The sequence below is a fragment of the Parasteatoda tepidariorum genome, chromosome 1 (genome assembly GCF_982258835.1).
Source record: "Parasteatoda tepidariorum strain Cologne lab strain chromosome 1, Ptep-v5.0, whole genome shotgun sequence".
Classification (NCBI taxonomy): Eukaryota; Metazoa; Arthropoda; class Arachnida; order Araneae; family Theridiidae; genus Parasteatoda; species Parasteatoda tepidariorum.
The window spans coordinates 50,875,910-50,900,868 of record NC_141755.1 but is presented as its reverse complement, the minus strand read 5'-3'; the positions used below and the strand labels follow the sequence as shown (position 1 = coordinate 50,900,868).

The 24,959-nt window shown below is 28.7% G+C and overlaps 1 protein-coding gene across 2 annotated transcripts in view; it reads left to right on the top strand.

Annotated features, from left to right (window-relative positions):
* Positions 1 to 24,959, top strand: part of LOC139425366 (alkaline phosphatase) — a 33,695-nt gene that overhangs the window by 3,233 nt on the left and 5,503 nt on the right. For both annotated transcript variants that reach the window (XM_071179865.2, XM_071179869.2), the window contains exons 2-8: positions 8,184 to 8,407; positions 12,646 to 12,826; positions 13,777 to 13,940; positions 16,290 to 16,491; positions 17,537 to 17,677; positions 20,301 to 20,495; positions 24,361 to 24,474. In XM_071179865.2, the coding sequence (XP_071035966.2) occupies positions 8,184 to 8,407; positions 12,646 to 12,826; positions 13,777 to 13,940; positions 16,290 to 16,491; positions 17,537 to 17,677; positions 20,301 to 20,495; positions 24,361 to 24,474 (1,221 nt within the window). The remainder of the gene's footprint in view (positions 1 to 8,183; positions 8,408 to 12,645; positions 12,827 to 13,776; positions 13,941 to 16,289; positions 16,492 to 17,536; positions 17,678 to 20,300; positions 20,496 to 24,360; positions 24,475 to 24,959) is intronic.

Here is a 24,959-nt window from a genome sequence, read left to right as displayed (position 1 = left end):
ATGTATGAGGTCCTGCAACTTTTTACCATTTACTAAAAAAAGGGTACTTATTAGCTTTTCGTGTTAAGATAGTTTCTGTTTTTTCTACGTTTGGAACATACATCATGTACATGCACCAAAATCTAGAAGGGGGAAACATTAATTAATTAATTAATTGTTTTACAAAACTGATCTGAAGTACATAATCTAATATTATATTAAAATAACCACATTATTATAACAGAAAGTTTAATCTTGACGTGTCCAGCTCGGTCATTTGCTCGTCTTAAATTTACTCACCAGCTTACTGGTCAATTAATTTAAGAAAAGGCAAATCAAAAGTGGCTGTTAATGCAATAAGCAAAAATAGCATAATATCTCCTATTATTAAAAACCATGAATAAAAATGGGCAATTAAAAAACACAATAAGAATTTATTTTTCTTCCACAAAACCTTGTTTTTATATTTGCTACTTAACAAACAAGTGTACATTGCCAGGCAACTGTATATTAAAGTGCAACACAGTTTCGCCAACCTGTAAAAATTAACCGAGAAATTTTGAATGAGAAATGACATAAATATTCCCAATGTCTACATGAGCCCCATGTTCTTCTTTTAACTATTTATGCAGATTTGACGTAGCTATCTAGAAAAATGAAGTATTGTTTCCTTTGCCTGTTCTTATGCTCAATTGAATGAGGTATTCTTTTGGCATTACTATTTAGTGACTATCTCGAGATGTAGCTAAGACATGTAAGAAATATCCTATGCATTTTTCTTTTACTGTAAAGCGAATGTATGAAGTGAATCAGAATTTATGGAATAAATAATTTAGAAGTTGCAATGGTTTAATATATAAAATTATCATTTTCATTTTTCTTACGACACTTATACATTTACAATCAGTAAAAACAGCTCAAAATTTTTAAATATAAAAAAATAAATAAATAGATAAAAAAAGACTGTCCTTGCACGAAATGCTAATAATTACTCTTTTTTTAGTAAGTGGTAAAATGTTTCAGGATCTCATACGTCAGTTTTAAGTCGAAGGAGTGAGAAATAAACCCTTTCTCGCTATAATTACAGGGCAAAAAATAAAACCCTTATAACATCTAAACTTTTTTTTTTACATCGACTCGAGTTTATTCAGTATGTAAAATTAGAAGGAATCAGTACCTTACTTGTCTAGATAGCAATGCCGAGTAATAAAATGTTGTAACAAACAGCCTGTTGAGTATACTTCGTATGCTTAACCTTTTATAAAACGGATAAGCAAATTTTTTTTTCATTCTAGCTAGCAGTTCGAAACAGTAAATTACTATTTAAAATGTATTTATTTAGATATTTTTTAACTATTTAAACTTAAAAAAAAATTGAAATAATTTCGAAATTCTTCAGAAAAGTATGAAGCTTTCATTATTCACTGCTGTTATTTTACCTTGATATAATAAAAAAAATTCAAAAAAAGTAAAATTTTCGCATTTTTGTTGGAAATATTTATTTGATTAAGAGTAAGAGTTATTATTTGCATTTAACAAATTTTAATTATAGTTTAACAATTCCGAAGCTAGTTTGAAATTTTAAAAGGCCAAGGTTCTTTTAATCTTCTGACATAAGAATGAATAGGTGCTAAACATTTTAATTTTACTGTGATTAGGATTTCTTTTGCATCGAAAAAACCGAAAAAAAGCGAAAATAAACTATTTAATTACTCACAAACTAATATAAAATTTAAACTTATTTAGACGTGTTGTTCTTAAGAGTCAAAAGTATGTGTATTTAAAAAATCATTGTTCTTCTTTTAATTTTTACTTAACTGAATTACACGGAGCAAAAAGAAAAGAAAACCTTCAACTTTGAAAATAAATAAATAAAAATAACTCGGAAACTAATGTTGTTTCTATATCAAAATGTTCCTTAATCATTAAACATGTCTCGTAAAATGCACGAAATTTCATGTTTTTATAGGCATACATACTTTATGCGATATGAGAGATGCAGCAATAACTTTCTGAAAGAGGGTGGCGGCGAAAACAACAGAACTTTTTACCATCTATGTGTCTTTTTAGAAATACATTATTAAGGATTTTATTAAAATAAGCTAATTTTTAGGAACTATAAGACTAGCTTCTATTGAAATATTTAAATTTTTATTATAATTAAAATAGTTGAGAAATAATTATTATTAAATAATTAAATTCTTATAATAATTATTTCCTATTTAAATAATTAATTATCAAGCATTAGTTATTTATTAAAAATTATAATTGGAAGTTTCTTTACATGCTCAATTTTTCAAAATCTTTATAAATAGAAATTCTTGTTTCTAAATGCTGCATGACTTCCAATTGAAGCATTAAATTATTGGAATATTGAATCATGGAAAGATTGAGACATTGAAACATTAAATCATTAGAATATAATCATTGACACTAAGATTGGGTTCAAATCATCAAACGTTTATTAAGTTTGTCACAAAACACCGATTGATTTAATGCATTGTAAACAAGCTTTTAAATTACATAAAGTTTTGTAATTTCGCTTTTGAAGCATTTTTACAAGGTATATAAAAAAAAGTGAGGTAAGAACACATTTTTGTTTCACTTTTATAATATAGCAGCTGAATATGCATTCGAAGGTCACGTGTTGACGTAAACATACAAGGAATATATGCTAAATGATGTATTATTCTCCAAAAGATAAACGCGGTCATCTTTGCCTTTTTCGACACGAAACACTGATTGACGTAAGAAAAGTAAGCTAATGTGCCGAAAAATGAATTGCAATTTTTATCTACGAGACTCAAAGTAATTTACGAGAGAGATTTTGTGACTTAAAATAGTTGTCACGGAATTTAGAGGAAATTCAGAGAGTGGCGTGTATCGTGAATGTTTACCAAACTTGTTAGCTCTAAATCTATTTCAAAAAGAAGTTTTCACTTACAAAATAAAAGGGTATACAGAACTCATAACTAATCGGAATTAATAGCTATTTAATAATAGTTAATTAGCAACTAATAGGATAAATTATGGATGAGGCTATAAGTTTATGCCATTTGTCATTTCTCTTCCTGGTAATAGCACTGAAATTTTTTTAAAAAAAGAATGTAATATTATACTATTAAAAATTAAATCTTAAGAGAGAAAAAAAAGCGAAAAAATATGAATTCCCTTGGGAACCCGTAAGACAGGAACGTTTTGTGGAATGCTTGAATATAGTGAATGAATTTACAAACTTATATTACAAAGTTTGTAATACAAATATAAGAAAAAAATATTAACTCTCTTCCAAACGTTTTGAATCGGCAAAATAAGAAAAAATTTTCGCTGCTACATATTACTTTCTTAGAAATAAAGATAATATGAATCAGGTTTCTATCTCAGAATAGCCAAGAGCTTGAAGTTAAGAAAAAATTGAGACAAACGCTTGGAGGGTTAAAAAAACAAGAAGTTGATTATTTGAAACTTTATTGTTATAAAAATTTTTTAAAACTTAATTATTTAATTTTGAAAAGATGAAATAAATAAATTACTAAAATACTGAAAAGCGCTCTTCAGGTTGATTTTGATGTTGAAATAGAAATGCTGATGTTTCTGAGAAAAACACGATAAAAGTTTGGAAGCAACCATAATTTTATGTTACTAAATTTATTTTGTTCTTAAACATTATTGAAAATATACACTGATTACCATCTAAAAACTGTTTTAGATAATAAAGGTTTTTCTTCTGTAGAGAAAATGGTGTATAGGTATTCAGGAAATAAATATTAAAAAAAGGATTGAAGTAAATATCTGAAATAAACTTTTTTGAGGACTCTACCGAAATATGTTTCTCAATTTACATATTTACATACTGAAAAGTTCTTATGAAATAATTTCAAGGACCCGTAAAAAGACGTTTCAAGAATTTTTTTTATTTTCAATCGTGTTGTCCTTGGAATTAAATCGTATTTCGCTGTAATGAAAAATATTATTTCTTTTATATTGTTCGAAAAAATTTACAAATGGATTCGCCAAATTCTTCATCCATCGAAAACTTCATTGTTTGTGATTTACCATCATAATGTGACACACTATTTAAGTGAAAAATTTCATAATGTTATGATGAATTTTATGAGCGGCTGAAGCAGTAGAGAACTTTTATGTATTATTTATTTTAACCCTTATTTTAGCATGCATTTATGCATGCTTAACTTGACATAAGAACTTACGCATTTCGAGTTGCAAATTAATATTTAAATGAAGGGTTTGTCATGATTAAAATTTAAATGAAGGTCAAAACCTATTTATTTGTTGTATGGCAGGTTTTCCATTTAACCTTTAAGTGAAAAGAATATTTATTAGAAAAACCATTAGTTGGATGTAATAAAATTTTATTCTATTTTGTGGTAATTTGCTTATTTTTACTTGAATATTTAAACATGTTGTTTGTGAATGAATTATTTTGATTTATATTCTGACTTGGTTTTAAATATACACGGAGAAAAAAAATTGGTAAAATTGCCGTAGAGTTTGGCAACGAGCATTCTGGTTGAAAAGTCTATAATTTTATTTCATAAAATCAAAATATACGATATTTTAACCTTCTAATTGTTAATTTTTCCGTTCATATGGTAAGGGTTTACCGAAAATTCTGGTTTTCGAAATTATATTTCTTATTACCACACATTTAGTAAAAAATAGAAAGTTGAAAAGTAAATTTAACCGAATTAATGATTTTAATGCCATGCTCTAAGGTATCATGATAAATTTTACCACATTTACCAAATTTTTTATCAAATAATATAATACAATATTTTGTTAATTTCACCAAAATAATAACCAAAGCGCTTCGGTTAAATTTACAGAGGTTTTTGGTTTTACTATAGAGCCAGAAATAGGGTAAATTCTAGAAGTTTTGACCATACTATTTTTCTATGTGTATTTTAACACTTTAACCTAACTCCTCTCTCTTCATGGCATTTATGTGCATTTTATTTTCTCCTGTTCAGATTATCATGAGGTTATATCATAATCCTTATCGTTAAATTGGAATTCATGCCACTTTTTTAGTTTAGATTTTCGCTCCTTTTCGGATCATTTTGCACTTTTACTTTTCACAAATGGAGACTTGAAAAATTTTAAACAAACATTAATAATACTAGAATTTTTTAATTGTTTATATCTATATATATATGAAACACTTCTAAACTAATATATTTTTTCAAATTTCTCAAGATATACCTAAATAATCACTTAATAAGATCATGCGATTTCTCATACTTATCAATCAAGTTTAAAGCTTTAAATGTTTGAGGGAATGACAAACGAAAATAATGTTTTAGAACACCATATGCAAAAAATGCAATTATAAATTTGTAGCTTTCAGCAATTATTTTGGTTATTATATGCAACTAATTGCACAACATTTTGTAAGCCTAGCTAATATATTTATGGAGATATGAACATTTTTAGAAAGAAAAGAAAAAACAGATTTTTTTTGTCTTACGTTTTACGTTTCAAGGTTATAACCTTGAAAGTGTTTAATAAAATTGAACAAAATTTTGACAGCAATTAAAAATTAGTTAGAAAATTGTTACTTTAAAATATGAGAAAAATTTTTTTGAAATTGAGCAAGATGTTTATAGATTATATATAGCAAGCAAGATATTTATATATTTTAGCTTTTATGCTGCGGGAAAATTTTGATTTTTTTTTTATCTTCTTAATTTCTTAGAGAATCATATTTTGCAGCTAATAAAAAAAAGTCCGATTTGAGTGTTTTAATTTGAACAGTTTTAAGCAATTTTCGAAGTAGTTTTTTTACTTTTTAAAAGAAACTCAAAATAATACGGGGTTTTCCACAAATATTATTTGTATCAGAAGATAAAATTAAATGATAAATGATAATGCCTTACAATAGACGTTCTTACACAGAAATATGATTGTATAAGGAAAGAAAACAGGCGGAAGAAAAGATACTTTTTTTGGGGATGATTCCTAACAATGCCGGTGTTATTTTAAATAAATCTTATTTAATAGTACAAGAGGAAATTTGTGGAAAAACCCTTATTATGCTGAGTTTCCCTTAAAAAGTACAAAAACTATTTAGAAAATTGCTTGAACCTTTTAAATTTTTAAAATATTCAAATCGAAAATTTTTTATTTGTTGCCAAACACGATTTTCTAAAAATTAAGAAAAAAAAATTGAATTTTTTTCCGCAGTATAAAAGAACTACTTTAATTACTCATATCTTGTGCAGTTTTCAACTAGTTTTTTTCAAATTTTAAAGTAATAATTTTGTAACTAATGTTAAATTGCTCTAAAAAAAATTTCCAATTTTATTGTATATTTTTAAAGTTATATAAAAAAACGTAAGACAGAAGAAATTAGGTTTTATAAAAATAGCCACATCTCCAGACATATTTTAGCTAGGCTTACGAAATTTTGAGCAATTATTGCATATAATAACTAAAATAACTGCCACAAGTCCATATATCCATAAGGAAAGGATAAAAATTGTAAGAAAAAATTTGAATTTAAAATCATATCAACTCACTTCCTGTAATGATTTCATACACTTTCTTTGCTGTAAATAAAATACTAAGTTATATAACTATACAACAACAATAGTATACAACTTTCAAACATGGCTGAACTGTTCGAGAAGTTTCTTCTTTTCTATAAGAGTTTCTCAAACTAACTAATTATTGCTATTTTTATATAATATACTCGGTAATAACTTTTGAAGCGCACAAAGCACTATATCTTTGCGAACGAGGAATGCGAGACGTGTTGAATGTATTTATAAAATTTCGCTTTTTTTTCCTTAAAATTTTAATACTAGTACAACTATATTTTTAAATATGTGACGGAATAAAAGTCAATTAGAGTTTTGAAAAAAATTTTGAAAACAATTTAGAAAAACAATAGAGTTTTGAAAACAATTTTTTAATGTAAACAAAGTTTACATTAAAAAATTGTTTAAAAAATTCTTTAATCAAAATAAAAGCATTGTTTAACAAAATTAAGTTATCAAATTAATTAATTTCTCTAGTCTCTTAATGAATTGTTACAAATAAATGAATTCAAAATTATTTTAGAAAAAAATTCTGAATGTAATGAAAAATCCAACTGTATATATATTATCCAAAAACCTTTTTTTTTTGAGGTATTTGAACCATTTATTCGGTTAAACTTACTTTTCAGTTTTGTATTTACCAAAATGTATGGTAATAAGAACTGTGATTTTGAAAACCAGAATTCCCTTTTAATTGTTTTCATATAAATGGAAATACTAGCTTAGATAATTTTTTTTTTTAACCAGAAATGTCATTACTATGCAGTCCGGTTGCTTTACCAGAATGTTTTGTCCGTGTAATAACATTACTTTCTAATTTTCAATTAATGTTATTTCTTACTTTGATTGTTAATTTCTTTCCTTCACATAAATGTTCTGACGTACTATCTATCTTTTCATATTTCGTCTTATAATAATGTTATGTTATAATGCTATTTAATCTTTCCAAATATAAAAAAAAAAATTCTAGCGTTTTACGTTAAACATATAATTAGAAGGACTTTATTATCAGGGGTCTGTCCAGACATTTTGTGAAGGGTCCGTTTTTGTGAAACTGTGAAAAAATTACTCGCAATTTGTGAATATAAAATAAACGTTAAGTCACATTCTTTCAACCAGGGTCCGCTTTTGTGAATTTGTGCAAATAGGGTCCATTATTGCAAAAAAAAATTTTTTCAAGGAGTTTTTAAATTGTAAAGACATACAAGATTTTGCTCAACACTGTTTAATTATAATTAAAAAAATAAATTTTAAAAAGCAAACAGCAATTGCAGCTACTAAATTAGCGATGCAACATACAAATATTTGGTATTTAGCCTATACTGCTGAACGCAGAATATTAATTTCGGACGAATAAAGGAAGAAGCGTCTGCCAAAGACAAAATTTAGTTAGTTTACATCTGTCTCTCTTCCCCCCCCCTCCTTCTTGGGAAGGGTTTATTCGATTAACAAAAACAATAATGAAGATAAACAAATTTGTGAAGGGTCCGATTAAAAGATAAATTATTTTGTGAAGGGTCCGTTTTTAAGTTAAAATATTTTGTGAAGAGTCCGTTTTTATGAAAAGATATTTTGTGAAGGGTCCGTTAACGGACCCAAATTTCTTCTAAACAGACCCCCTGATTATATGCATTTTTCCTCCAGAAAATCCAGAATTTTGGAGAAAAAATGCTGAAAGGACTCTGCTTGAAACTCTGCTACTGCACAAGAACGAAAACGTTGCCAAAAATGTGATCCTCTTTCTTGGTGATGGCATGGGCCTTCCGACTGTGACATCCATGCGCATCTATAAAGGTCAGAAGAAAAACCAAAGTGGAGAAACTGAATTATTATCTTTCGACAGATTTCCACATGTCTCATTGTCAAAGGTTTGTGTTTTTCCAATTTTTATGTTTTCTACTTATAAACTGTTAAGATACAAACGTAAGCATGAAACTTGCATGTCATTGATACAGCTGCCGATCCTATCACTCGAGAATTTCGTAACAGACTGCCAAATGACATCTCTTTTTACAATTTTCAATTGCTACGTTAAATACCTTTCGATAGACAGCTCACAAAATAAAAAAGCAAATAAAACTTTCGATCTAATTATCTGTTTTTCACGAACTAAATGATTCAAGGAGCACTCTCAGAAATTAAATGATTCTTAATGATTCAAGGGGCACTCTCAGAAATCAAACCCTCACATTTGACGATTCAGTAATGTTTGAGCTGTATTTCGTTAATTTTGAGAATCATTTCGTCATGAAATCATGTGATTTGTAAACGAAAAGAGAATTCTCAAATATATGATGAAAATGTTTCCTCATTTACAGAACATTAACAGTAGTGCATTGTGGGAGATTGTTAACTAGAATGAAGATTAGACAATCGAAAATAGAGTGAAGTTGACGCAGAGCAGCGTGTATGGTGGTCAAGGAGTTGGTCTCGTATCAGGAAGATTCCGGATTCGAAACCCGCTCCGGCCATGGGTGTGATTTATCTTTCTGTTTTATCAGTCTTTCTTGTGTTGTTTGGGTAACATTGCTTCAATTATATGGTTTCCACGATAAAGTGATTGCTAGAAAAGTTAGACGCTACAAGTTTTCATTTTAGAAAGAAAAAAAAATAAAATGGATATTTCATTAATTTTGACGAATTCGTTTTCTCGAAAAAGTGACGATAGTTATTTCGTCACTTTGACGAAATGTTTACTCGAAACATATACCAGGAAACAGTTTCGTCAAAAACAAAGAAAGTTTCGTTAAATTTGAGTATCCTTTTTTTACAGTGGGTAATTTCAAATACGTTAATTAATTTGCGCAGACGATATTTCAAGTTACAAATTCAGGCAGCAAAATGTACTTTTTCTGAATAAACAAACTTTTCCTTCGATTGTTTTAGATTCTCGAACATCAATATATGGGGAAGGGGGAGTCCCAATGTAAAAAAATATGATTTCATTAATTTAGTCAGGAAGAAGGTCGAAAGTTCGATCCCTTTAATGGTGATAACATATTTTGTGTATTTCGCTATATTTCTGCAACTATTACAAACCATCAACAAAACTATTACAAACAAAAATTTAAACCATCAAAATTTTTTTGTATATAATTATGAAAGTAGGTGATCAAAACGATAATTTAATGTAAAAAATATCTTTTTATGTGGGTTTTTATTATTTAATGTAGTAATTGCCGAATTATTTTTAAATTGTAATATGCTAAAATATATACTTCATATTAAACTTTATAATTTTTACTGAAAAAATCCAATGTTTTAATGGAATTGGTAGAGAAGTTTACGGAAATGAAATTTAATTGTAATGTAACAATTTTTTTCTGTAATTTGATTGCTCGGTAAACTATTAAGTCGACTTCACCCAAATTTTATTTTATAAATAATAATTATAATAAAAAAAACGATAATAAGTAAATAAAGTATTTAATTTTTTAAGTTATATTTCGTTTTTTAATTAATTAAATTTTTATGATTTCATTGTTTAAATGTAACTTCATTTGAAAGCTTAAAAACTAATAAAATTTGATATATTCTGATACATTTACTTTTTGATTTTACAATTGTGTGATAGAACACCTTTGAGATAGAACAGTATATGATAAGACATCTTGGAACACCAGTGTTTCTGGGTTCTCAAAGGTGTCTAATCAAATACCAAATCTATTATAGGCCAGTACTTAATCAAAATAAGTATAATAATTAAAAGCTACGGCTTTCAGTTAAATAACAATAAAGATAAATTATTTTAGTTGTAAGCTTGCGACTTTATTTTCATAATGTATATTTAAGAGTTAATAAAAATGCTTACCTTCTTTAGATGTAGCATTCAATAAAATGGCTCAAATTTACTAAACATTTTAAATACTTCATGCTCAATTACGTTAGATGCTACTCGTTAGATAAACAATTACGTGTTTAAATCCATATCGAAACAATATTGTTTAAATATGGGTTTTCATCTATAATTAATTATTAATTTCACAAATAAAATTTAAGATGTTAAAGGAATTTTTTTTTTTTTTTTTTTTTTTTTTTGCTACTGGACAAACAAAACTTTTCCATCTACGATCCTTTTCATGTTTTTAAGTAAACAGTTCAAAAACTATAAATAAATTGATCAATTTCTAACGTATAAAACCGATGCTGCAGATTATGTACACCAAGAGAAATTTCTTGAATAAAAAAATATATTTTGTACATTATTTTTGCTAAATATTTTGTTATTAATTTATTAATTTTTCATCCAGCACTATATTTACATCTGGTATATATTACGAATCAAACTAACTGAAATTTACACTTTAAAAATCTGTTAATATTATCCAGTTCAATTTAGTTCCTCATTTTCTTAATTTTGAAATATTCAAAATCGCTTTTTATCAAATTATTATTTTGAATGCAATAATATATCTTATTTTATATGAAAATAACATATTACTATTAGGGAAATTATTTAAAATGCATTTTAAAATTTAAATTGTTCTAAATTACTAATAGTAAAGAAAATGGCTGATAAATAATAAATTTACGTTATAATTTCGATTACGAAAACAAAAAATTTCGGATGTGACATTTATAATCGTCTTTAGTAAAGCATTTTAACTTCGAAATTCAATTTTGGGTCAAAGCATTTAGAGAGGCATGGTAAAGGTAACCAAACTTAAAGGTAGTAGAAAATGATTATTAGATGTAGTAGATAATTTTTTTAATCTCAATTTTGTCATTTCATCATTTTAAATGACACTAATGACGGTTTGTAGAATAAATATTGCTGTTTTTATGTTATTTAATGTAGGTGCAAACATACGTATTGATGTTAGAGTTTCATCTAATTTTAAAAACTAACTTTACTTATAGGCAATGAACTAAGCATGAGTTTCTTTCACGTTTATACTAAATGAAAAATATACCTTTTAATCACCAGTTATACAGGATATTCCATAATAACCATTTTTAATACAGATATTTGAAATCCAAAGAAGTATACGCATTAAGAAGAAGTCTAGAAATTAATATTTGACGAAGAAAAAAATGGAATCTAGCGAATCTCTTAAGTTATGCTGAACCAGAGAAATCAAAACCAGTTTGATTACCTGATAAAACCTGAAGTTTTCGTGATAATAAATTTTCTACTCCCCTCTATTTCCAATCAAACGTGTTTTGCTATTTTATTCCCTTTTTTTTCTCTATTCCATGGGTTTCCATAGCGTTTTTTTTTCCTTGCTTAAAAATAATATGGATATAAAAATAGATGCATAATATGCATATAAAAATATAATGCGGCCCCTAATGAGGGTATTTTTTCCCTATCATTTTTGGCAAGTATTCTAAAAATATTTAATCGAGGTGATCATATAGGTATTATTATTATGTTTAGATATAGGTAGTAATAGGGTTCCCCTTTTTTTGTTACAACTTCGAATAAATTATTTTAAATACTTTAAGTTTTTTTTTTTATTATCAATCAGACGCAACTAATTAGTGTAAGTGTACTTGTTAAAAAGTTATTGCGACGGTGCTCAGGCTACCGCAAAAATTTTAATTTCTAAGATAGCTTTAAACAATCTAAGTATACAATCAGAATTAAAAAATTTATTAATTAAATACAAACAACGAGTGTGGTTAGTTACAAAGTTAAAGTCAATACTAATTCAAGTTTAAAATAAATAAATGAATAAGTAAATAAAATTATCTTTAATTGATAGCACTGAGCTAATTAGATAAAGTTTTTTTTAATTTATGAAGTTATTATTTAAGTCGTGAAATTATTATTTAATAAATTAACTTTTTTAATTTGAATTGCATTTCGTTTTTTTGTGAGTACATAGCCTTTACATTCGATTTATTTTTCATATTTTTTGTATAAATTATCATCACAAGTAAGCGGCGTATATTTTGAATATTTTTTTTTCGCGTATGCATGACCATTAAATTTCGTTTTCATACCATTTCTATCTAGCATTGTTTTTTATCAAATTTCGAGAAGATTTCAAATGATGTCAAGTACACTCGTACAATAAAAAAAACAAATAATGATCACTGTACAAACCCATTAAATAAATAATATATCAATTTTTTTATTTATATGTGCTGTTTCCTGAAGACCTATGGGGTGGACAGGCAACTCTCTGACTCTGCCAACACAGCGACAGCATATCTTTGTGGAGTTAAAGGAAACTATGGAACAGCTGGAGTAGATGGAAATGTCTTGTATGAAAATTGTGAATCAGCTCTAAATAAAAGCAACCATGTTTATTCCATAATGCAATGGGCCCAGCAAGCAGGTAACAAACAGCTCTTGTAATTAATTCTTCACTTTTTTTACATGAGAACAGCTATTAGCATTTCAATGAGTTCCCCAACAATTTTTCACAATTTAATCAAAGGATTCTACAATTACTTGTTGCCTGTTGTTTACAGGTTCTTAAAATTTCTGAATATAACCATGCGTAAAAACTTTTCTAAAGTATTCATAAAATTGATAAGTTTCGTAAAGTTAGATTAAAGTATTGATAAGTTAGACTGAAGTATTCGAACGATTGATAAGTTTAGTAAAGTTAGACTAAAGCATTGATAAGTTAGACTAAAGTATTCATGAAATTGATAAGTTTAGTAAAGTTAGACTAAATTATTTATAAGTTAGACTAAAGTATTCATAAAATTGATAAGATTGTTAAGTGTTAAATAATTACCGGCCTTTTAAGTTTTCAAAAGTCTTCTAAAAAATGAAACAATTTTAGGAGCATGGGAGGTTTATTAATATTTAAGCTGGAAAAAAACCCTTCGAAATGTTAATGGGAAAGGGGACATTAAGACCTCTTTGATTGCTAGCGAAAACTGCTAAGAGTTAAAAGTGATTTTAAGAACAACTACAAGTTTCATCAGAGAATCAAACTGGTAATGACATTTTTAATTCTGTCTACAATAATTTTAATTTTCAGATTTGGATTCCATTGTTATTTTTTCATTGTGTATAAATTTTGATTTAAGATTCCTAACATGCTTACTAAATTTACTTTTTTTTTTACCAATATTCTAAAAAATATATATAGGGCGGTGATCAAAATACACTCTTTATTTTGAAATTAAATGATTTTATCTATAGTATAACTAAGTATCTCTGGTATTTAAAAACATCCGTGGAAAATTAATAATAAGATAATTAATAATGGCAATGAATGAATTGTTATTAACTTATCTATTTACAAGAAATAGATTGCACTATTCAATGCAGGTAAATGGACCGGTTTTGTAACATCTACAAGAGTGACCCACGCCACACCTTCAGGACTTTATGCTCATACAGCTTCACGAGATTGGGAATCTTCGGCTCCAGATTCAAGGTGTATTGACATTGCCCAACAGTTAATTCACGATGAACCCGGCAAAAATGCCCGAGTAAGTGCGAATCTAGCAATTGTTGTTGTGCTCTTATTACGCTATTTATAGAAAATTAAAAGAAACATTCTTTGGAGTTGATGAGCAAATGAGTGAAAAAAAAGAAGAGGTGAAGTTTAAAATACACATTCTCAATACTACATAACAATGTGCCAAGTAATTTTGTCAAATTTTTGAGTGCTTATTTCTGTTTGCAGTAAAATACAGTAAGTTTGATCTCACAAACCGCGAATTCTCGTCCTGGTAAAACATTCCGATAAAGATATTTTTTATTCTTGTTTCTTTGTTACTATTTACCTAATTAAGTTTATTTTTGAATTATTTTTAATATTAAAATTATGTATTCAAAAGTTTCAAAAATTTTAATTTTGTATTAGTTAAATAAAAAAAAAAACAAACAAGGTATGTAATTTGAAAAAATATATGCTTCCATTACACAAGAGCGACGCCTCCATGTAATTGGCCTATTGGTTAAGAATATTTCTAACTCACGGTAAAGCACATAATACTGTAGCCAGACCAGAGAAGAAAAAAATTCTTACGTTATGTATTCTTTATTTCATGTTTTATTTTTTTTCTGTTCTACTCTTTGCCATGGTAGTACGTTGATAACAAGACAGACTGGTAGTTATATAATTTTACTGCCATCTCGTCACGCAAATGTTTTCTGCAGTAATAAATATTGTGCAGGTAAACAAAATATAGAATTGTTTACAAGTCTGTTCCGATTTGCCGCTGTTCTTCTTATCTTTACTTAAGTTCAGTTGAAAATTTATACTCGGACATTGTCCTACTTTCATAAACGATTGCAAATATTAATTTAAGAGAGAACAGAGCGATACAGGATAAAACAAATTATAGAACGTATATAACTGTAACATTTCATACAACTATTTGCTTTGAAATCTTCTCGTTATCTCTTTTTAGAAAAATCGCGGCGCTAGTTAAAATATTTCAGCTGTAAATTTGATTTGCATAAGGTGGATTACTAAAGAGACCTGACACCTTCCGCAATTAAGATTTCATTGCATCTTCTTAAAGACAAAACAAATTGTTTACTGACCTAAAACTTACAACTTTTACAAAATATTAGCCGATAATTAAAATGAACAGAAACGCATTTACAAAATTCAATCTTATGTGTTATGGAAGTATAAAAACAAAAAGACGTTTAACTTAAAATATTCATTAAAAATGTTATGGAAGCTTGTTAACTTTCAATGTAAAAACTTATATGAACCATCTTTTAATTTCTTGAATAGTAAAAATAATTATAGTTTAAGACAGTTCAGTTACGTACATGTGGGTAAATGTTTTTTTTTTTTAATTTTTTTTTTTATTATCCTCTCTATCCATTAAGTAATCATTTTCAACACTTTTCGGAACATAAATTGAAATATTTGAAAACATACTTTAAATTATGTAAATCGTCAGAAAATGTTTACCTAACATAAAAATAAATCTTATTGTTAAATAAATAAAAAATTAACCAGAGTTCGAATATAGAACAACATCTGCAGGAATCTAGAATGTTGAAGTAAAAGAAAACGAAACTAAAGAAACCAAGAAAACTTTCAGTAAAAAAATTATTTTAATTAAAAATATCATATTTAAAATTTTTGGCATTCAAAGGCAGCAATAAAGAGCCAGAGTTCAAGTATGGTTTTCGTTTCAGATTAGGAACGGTAGAGTAAGAAGTTTTTCGAATAAGGGGCTAACTTTCAAATTGGGGATCTAGCAATCGAAACGTAAATCGTCTGGAACATTTAGGGTTTAGGAGTTTCACCCATTAGGGTAAAATTACTAAAAATGTTTTTAAAAAATATACTCAAATTTTTAAAATTTTACAATTGAGAAAAATTAGAAAATGAAATTAAAATTTGGAAAAGATATAATCTCGTCATCATCTCACACAATTATATCCGAAAAAAAAGTGCTTTCTATTATTGTATTAATATAACCAAAGCAAAACATATCAATACAATACTGTGAGTATATATATATATATATATATATATATATATATATATATATATATATATATATATATATATATATATATATATATATATATATATATATATATATATATTACGAAATTTTCTTGTTGTCTTTTTAAAAATTAAAAAATCACTAAAGCAAACAATTTTGTTCGTTTCGGAAGAGTTTTCAGTTTTTTAGTTATCTGTTGAAATCAATAACAAAACTAAGATTTTTCTCATTAATTTTAACACTAGGGGAATTAAGCGCTTAGTCCTTTTAATGATTATTTTACTTAGAGCAAAATATCAATTCAAAGTTTGCTTTTGAATACTGGTGTATAAATAATCCTGTCCTTGTTATTTATAGGTCATATTGGGGGGTGGGAGAAAACACTTTATACCCACTGGCCAATTTGATGTTGATGGGGAACAAGGCCAAAGAACTGACTCCCGAGATCTCTTGAAGGAATGGGAAGAAGATAAAAAAGCTGCAAACGCCGCGTATAAGCTCATCTATGATGCCCAGGAATTAAGAGAAATTCAACCTGAGCAGATAGACTACTTAATGGGTAGGATACTTAAAAATTGTTTTAAAATTGCAATTCCTACAGTTAAGTAAAAAAGGTTGCATTTTTGTTCTTTTTTTGTTTTGCTATTTTTTAATTTAAACTATTGTTTACTTAAGTTTTTGTAATTATTCCCTTAATATTTCTATCTTCTTTTTTACATTTTAATTTTTGGATCGTTTTCCTTTTTGATATATTTTATTCATAATTTCAATCTTAAAAGTACCGTGAAATTTTAACTTTGGGTAAAATTTTACTTGACTCACGTGAACTCGTTGTAAATTTCAGTGCCTCCCTTATTACGCTAGATTTCATTTTATTATCCAAGAATGCGTTGTAAAGCACGCTCGCACAGCAGAAGCACACGAAGCATTTGAGTACATTGTTTAACTTTTGACTATATTCTTAGCAGTTTTTCGGTTATTAGTGAGACTTTTGTAATTCTCTTTGCGGAAGTGGAGACATGAATTGCTGAATGGAGTTTTCTCTGTATCGTTCTTGTTAAGAAAATTTAGATTAGTAGATTTATTAGGGGATGCGTAAAACCTCCTGAATAGAGCGTCTACGCCGATGTAGATTCTCAAGAAAATTTTGGTTAGTAAAAGTGATAGAGTTAAGACAAACTTTTCAAATAAAATAGATTTCAGCACCTCATGCGATGATATGGCATAGCAGATCGATCATGCATAAATATTGTGAACATTTGAATTTACCCTCGTTCAGATTTAATTTGATATACAGGGTTATTCATAATTCCCTCTGTTCACTACAACCTTATGTTTACTACAATTGGCTTCAGTGGTACATGTTACTACCATCTACCGGCAACTGCTTAAATTAAAACTTGAATACTTTCGGAATAATTTTATATGTTCTTTTTTGCCATATTCGTCTTCGTTTTTTTACTATAACGCTTTGAAACCCCGGAGGGAATTATTAATAACCCTGTATAGTGCTAACCAATTAGTGAAATTTCTTAATATTCTGCTGCATTATTGTAATAAAGGATATTAACTTCAGGTTTTAAATAATATACCTTTTATTTTAGGACTGTTCCATACAGATCATCTACCATATATAACAGAGCGACCTCACCTTAATAAAGAATATCCCACTTTAACAGAGATGACAGAAAAGGCCATAAAATTACTTAGCAGAAACTCAAAGGGATATTTTTTACTCGTTGAAGGTAACTAAATGATATTTTTATTTTAAATATATAGATTTTATTGTATACCACAAGAACTTTGAGTTTGTTCGTAGAATTGTGAACTCTTCCTTTTTATTTTCTTTCAGTTTTCTTTATTATATTTATGATAAGGCATTTTTCTGCTCCTACTAATAAATCATAGAATCAGAACGGTCGAGTTTATTACATACTACTAGAATTATTAATTTGTTCCTAGAATTGAGAATTATTTTTATTCATTTTAATTTTCGTTGTTGTATTTACAGGGATCTGTTTAGAAGAAATTTGGGTTCGTTAACGGACTCTTCACATTCGTTAATCTTCATTATAGTTTTGTTATCGAATAAACCCTTCCCTGGAAGGGGGGGGGGGTAGAAAGACAGATGTAAACGAACTAAATTTTGTCTTCGGCAGACGCTTCTGCCTTTATTCGTCCGAAATTAATATTCTGCGTTCAGCAGTATAGACTAAATACCAAATATTTATAAGTTGCATCGCTACTTTAGTAGCTGCAATTGCTGTTTATTTTTTAAAATTTAATTTTTCTAATTATAATTTTTATTACTGTGTTGAGCATAATCTTGTATGTCTTTACAATTTAAAAACTCCTTGAAAAAGTTTTTTTTGCAATAATGGACCCTATTTGCACAAATTCACGAAAGCGGACCCTGGTTGAAAGAATGAGACTTAACGCTTATTTTATAGTCACAAATTACGAGTAATTTTTTCACAATTTTACAAAAACGGACCCTTCACAAAATGTCTGGACAGACCCCCGATCTATGAGAAAGTTTATATTCTGGATTTACAAGCATAAGATTTATATAACACTACAATAATTATAAGTTTGTTTTTAGAACCTGGAGTTGAGCTCATTCTTTTATTTTTTTCAGTTTCTGTAACAAAATTTATGAGAAAGCTTATATTCTGAATGCATTACATCATAACGAATTTTGAACTGTGAGAAAGCGGAACTACTTTATCTTAGTTACTATTAAGAAACCCATAATACTAGTATGGAAGAGTAGGATATTTATATGGCAATCTGTATAGGTCCACGCAACTTTCTTAGTACTTTCAGTCCGAAACACAATCTTTGAAAAACTTCTCACTTTCTTTGCAATAAATTTAATGATGCAATAATGCTTTATAATATACTTAAGAGTTCCAAGAAATTTTTCATTAATGGATATTAATTTTTTTCGTTTCACATTTTCAAATAAATGAAATATGAGATTATATTCATACAAATTTTCCATGGAAGCTTTAGATCTTTTCTTTCCATGTTTTTGGAAAATTTCGTGCCTATTTTAAAATGCTACAATCATAAACTATTTTAAGAATTTACTACATGTAAATGTAAAGCAAGCTAAGTGTTTTACACCAAAAGAATAATTTTTTTTTATAAATAAAAATGTATCTAATTTTTTTTTTTAGTTTTTGAATTATTTTGAATGTTACGGTTTGAGGCGATTAAATAACTTGACTTGCTATGAAATTAAATTTGAAAAAGTACTCAAGATTGAAGATTATTGACTCGATTGAATTTAGCGTCACCTTTTAAAACTCCTTGTCGTAAAAGTGCACAGTATTAATATTTTCCTTTCCGCATTCTTTGTGTTTGTGTTTCAAAATTTAAAGCGAAATAAGGCATTCATTTAGTAATAGTTCATTATCAAAAAACACAATGCTGAACTACGTTCCACTATAACTTCGCAAATGAGCATAGGAACTTGAAGGTTTCCTTGATTTTCAAATTTGATTTTAAAAGACATGACATTTAAAGATATGCGATTAAATAAACGAGTAAAATACTGTTTTAAAACAGCTCCTATTTCCACAGACAAAAAAAGTCTGGTAAAATTACCGCACTGTATGGTAATGGCATTCCTGGTAAAAAAAACAACATAATTCTGGTTAATGAAACTAAAATATAAGGTATTTGAACCATTCAATTGGCAATTTTTCAGTTTGAATTGTAACGGTATATCAGAAATTCTATTTTTCAAAATTATAGTTCTTATTACCACACATGGAAAAAAATACAAACTGAGCAAATTTTTAAATACAAATTTAGCCGAATAACAGGTTTTTTGCCATGCTCTTAGGTATCAATATAAAATTTCCCAATTTTACTGCATTTACCAAATTATATTACATATTATAAAACACTATTTTACTGTTAATTTTCCCAAAATCATTACTCAAGCCCTTCTTTTTCCATTGATCATATTCTGGTAGTTTTGACCATATTTTTTTCTCGTTGTGGACAGTATTTTCAAGTTATGAATCATTATCTCTTTTACTATTTGTTTCCTGAACTTTGAATAAAACGCTAAGTGGGGTGAAATTAATGTATCTGACTCATGGATCTTGATTGTTATTGCGGTTAATTTTAATAATATATCTTAGATAAAAACAGTTATTGTTAAAAACTTTTGCTCTTGAATATATTATTAGAGAAATCAAATTGATTGGCTAAGTAACATTTAATGATTAATGAACACGAGAAAAAAATGTCCTGAGGGAAAAAAATAATGCCCATTAAAAAAAAAAAAAAAGAGAAAACAACAATGTTTTATGTTTTTAATAAATTTTTTAATAACATTGCATACTGTTTTAGGTGGGAAAATCGATCTCGCACATCACAAGAACTGGGCAATGAAAGCTCTCGAAGAAGGAGTTGAATTTGATCAAGCCATACAGAAAGCCATAGACATTGTCGATGAAGAAGATACTCTTATAGTGGTCACTGCTGACCACTCTCACGTTTTTTCAGTGGGTGGAGATTATCCTCTCAGAGGAACAGAAATTATTGGTGATTAAAACAAAAAAATATCTAATGATCATTTAAACACGTTTCCATAAAACTACCATGCTTTTATCGAACTACCATGCTACTTTGTTCATCATCAGTGTCTAAACCAGTGTTTCCCAACGTGGGGCCCACGCCCCGATGGGGGGCATTTTGATTGTTAAGGGGGGCAATTCGAAAGTGGACTCGACCCGAGTTTAACCCTTCTTGCCCCGGGCCATTTAAATACAATGCTAGATTTCGGTGCCAAAATTGAAAGAAAAAAGCAGATTCTTAAATAAGTTGCGGTCAATAAATATTATAAATTTGTTTGACGATACCAAAATTTCAACTGGGTTTTTGGCGTCGTTACGTTAACTTCCCTGCGGCAGACGGCAGGCTTCGCGTGGATCCCCGCACGCTTTAAAATCTCGCTAAACAATGCAGTTGTTCGCATCTGAAGAATAGACGAAATGAGTGAAGATATTGAGAAACAACTTGTTGAAAAGTTGAAAGCAAGAAAATTCTCAATGCAAATGGATGAATCAACTTTGATAGACAGTGTGGCAGTATTGATAACTTACGTAAGATATATTGATAAACGGCATTTTGCTGTATAAATATTGTTCAGTAAAAGATTAGAAAGCACCATTACCTCCAAAGATATATATAATAAGCTAAAAAACTACTTAGATGTCAATAATATACCAATGAAAAATATAACACCTTGTGCTGCAGATGGTGCTTCTAATATGATGGGCAAAAAAAATGGTTGCTTAAAATTGATGAAAGATGAGAATCCAGAAATGATTCTTGTGCATTGTGTTATTCACAGGGAAAACTTGGTAGCTAAAAACATCTCGCCTGTTCTAAATGAAGTACTACATATCAGTAATAAAGGGTATCAATGCTATTAAAGCTAAAGCCAAATGTGAGCGTCTCTTCAAGCTGTTCTGTGAAGAACAAAAGGCAGACCATGTGAGACCTTTACCTCACACTGAAGTAAGATTGCTCTCAAAAAGGAACTGCTTGAAAAGATTTATGGAATTGTTTGATACTCTTAGTGATTTTTTAAGCGACAAACCTGAAATGAAGTATCTGTTAACTGTAGATGGTAAAGCATTTGTAAGTTATTTAGCCGATATCTTTGAAAAACTAAATTTATTAAATAAGCGACTTCAAGGAACAAATAAAACTCTTGTTGATACAAAAGCCACGATATTTGGTTTCATTGCCTTTATTGAGTTATGTCAGAAATATATTAACAACAAAAACTTTAAACAGTTTCATTGGCTCCAAAAATGTGAAGTAAATGATACCGCTTTACTTGTTATTGTCATTAAAAAATTCTATCAACTGATTTAAAAAAAGATTTTCTGATTTAAAATAAATTGATTTTCCAACATGGATGAGTCCCGCAGTGCACTGATCGTTAAGACACGGTTCCCAGAAGATCACCGAAGTCAAGCATCACTGGCTGCGGTCAGTGTGCGGGTGGGAGACCACTTGGATCAGTCTGCGTAGAGACCGAGGGTGAGCGGTATAGGTCCTCGTTAAACTGTTCTACCATAAAGTGCTCAACTTCGCGTGCAGGTTAATGGGCTACCGAAGCTGGGGCGCCATCCCCTCTGCAGAGGATCAAAATTGTGATGGCTTGTCTTCGGATAATCCTCAGGGAAGTTTCCCAGACCGACGCCAATAGCTCATTGTGCAGATCTAGTGCGACGTAAATTAACTACAACAACCATCATGAATGATGCAGCCAATGTTAGTGGATTTGTCTGACATATCAAATATGCAGTTTCAAGAAGAACTCGCAGAATGATGAGTCAGTTAAGACTTCATTTAATATAAAAGGAGTAATGACATGGGTTTGCCAGGAAACAGAAATCAAATACCCGAATTCAACCAAATGTGCAAGAAAACTATTGTTACCGCTTCCATCTTCATATTTTGCTGAATGTGGATTTAGTGCTGTAAATGATTTACTGGTAAAAAAAGAAATCGTCTGGATATAACACAACGAGGAGACTTAAGCTAACCAAATTGGAACCTAACATGAAATCTCTGTTCAGCAAGCATCCAGTGCAAGGATCTCACTAAACTAAAATATTAAATTACTATAGAAAAATCCTTATTAAAATTATATCGAATTTGAATTTTAGTTTTTCATTATATGTTTTTAAAATTTATTTACTGTGTTTCGTTAACAATTTCCTAGTGATTTCTTCCAAAAATCTATCATTTAAGTTTCTTAAGTGAGCAATTTAAATTTTTAATATTAAAAATTATGTATATGTTACATAGGGGGGCATAAGATTTTTAGAAAGGTTTAGGTGGGGCATGGCACAAAAGAGGTTGGGAAACACTGGTCTGAACTCAAAATGTGTGCTTATACGCTGAGCAAGGTCCTTGTTTATATGACAGAAGCTATAGCATATCCATTTTTGTTTCTTTATTTGTGCTTTATTCACGTTTTTTTTCTCTTTTTATAGTGATTGCATTGCAAAAAAATTATCGATTAAATTCCAGTAAAAATTACCGCTACTCAGTGTGTCGTGACTCTTTAACGAAAAATCCTTTTTTTTACCGGAATCCTTTTTTTACCGAGCAAATGTTTCGGAACAAAAACTCTGATATACCGTAATTTTTACAAAAATAATTATGTTAAAATCATTGAATCATTACTCTAATTAACTTTTTAATTAAATAAATATTGCTGTAGAAATTATAGTATAATACTTACGGTAAAAAAGAATTTTATGGCTAAGTGGATTTTACGGATGGAGCTCCCAAAGGGCCGGTTGCTGTATATTGTAATTTTATCCGAAACTTTTTACAATGTGTGCTGGATAATTTCTGCCTTACACTGTTTAAAGTTATCTTTTTCCCTCTACGAACGAAAGAAAGAACTAGTGGTTATTTTTGACGATTTAGACAATAAGTGTGAAAACTATTTCACAAGTTTTCAAATTAATTTAAAACAAACATAATAGAATTCTTGTCATTCTTCTTGGCAGATTAACATGCAAATTTACTTAACTGAATATATTAAGTAATACCTGCACTGTTAGAATTTTCATTCTAAAATGACGGTAAATAAACCAGAAACAATCTGTCCAGCTAATTAACCGTTAAGTTTAAGGTAAAGGGCATATTTTACTTTTATTGTTTTGAAACCTTACCACTAATTTACAACTTAAATGGTTAAAAACCGTGAATACAAAACTAAACCATTTTTTAACCATCTACAACTAGTATGGTTTCAACACAGTAAAAGAATTCATTTAACTGGATATTTGAGATAGGCTCTTTGTTAGGTATGTTTAAAAGTTTAGTTGTGTTTTATCTAATGAATAATGGAATGTGGTTTTATTAGTTTATCTGGTTGTTTCACTTATCGTGAGAGATGAGAAATACTATAGACTTTTTTGTGTTAAGCAGCTTTAGGGTGCTACCATCTGTGCGTGAATGAGACTATCACATTATAATAGCTACAAATTAGGGCGTGCAAAAATAATTCTGGGCACTCTTCATGCATTGAAGAGAATGGAGGAAATATTGTGGTGTCAACGCTGGGACTAGAAATCCCGTTCCGTCAATCATGAAATTGACAAATTAGCTGCAACGAACCAAGTAGTTTCATCAGTGCGTCTAGATAGTGTGATAAAATTCTATATGTTTGGCCGTATTAGGTGAACGTTATAAACTATTTTTCTCACACTTAACAATTTGAATACCATATTTCTTATGGTTTTTTACTATTTTATTTAAATGTGGTAAAATAACAATTAAATAAATTGTTATTTAACCATTCTTTCCGAGAAATTCCTTAGGGTGTACTAGAATCGATTGGAGTTTACAAAATCAAACGATCTTTCATTTGTAGGCATTGGTGGTGTCTCAGACATAGACAATTTGACTTTTACTACTTTGGGTTACCTAAATGGACCAGGCTACAAGAAAAATGCCCGGGACCGCAACTTAACCAATGATGAAGCTAGTAAGTTATAACTTTTGCTGAGAAGATCTTCTTTCTTTACTTTTTTCACATTATTTTGTTGTATTTAAAAATGTCTATGTTACTGCTAAATACTGAAATCTGCAAGCGGCGACGTTCTTCAGTATTTTTGCTGTTGTATTGGTGAGTGTCAGAAAAATTTTGAAAACTATTAATATTTTGCACCAACATTGGCAATGACAATACTCTGAATGCACTGTTAGTGGACTGCAATTAAAAATTTTTTTTCCAAATATCATTATATCTCGATTATATAGGAAAATGTCGATATTTTCCGGTTGAAGTGAGAACTAAGGACATTTATAAATATTACAGACATACGCCAAGCATGCGTGTACCAACATTCACCAGATTTCAGATATTTAACGAAGTGACTAAATATATGTTCGCTGACAGTCAACAGATTTTGGACATTCGCATTATCCTCTAGTAAAAGTAATGATATTATGTATGAGAGATGTCAATAT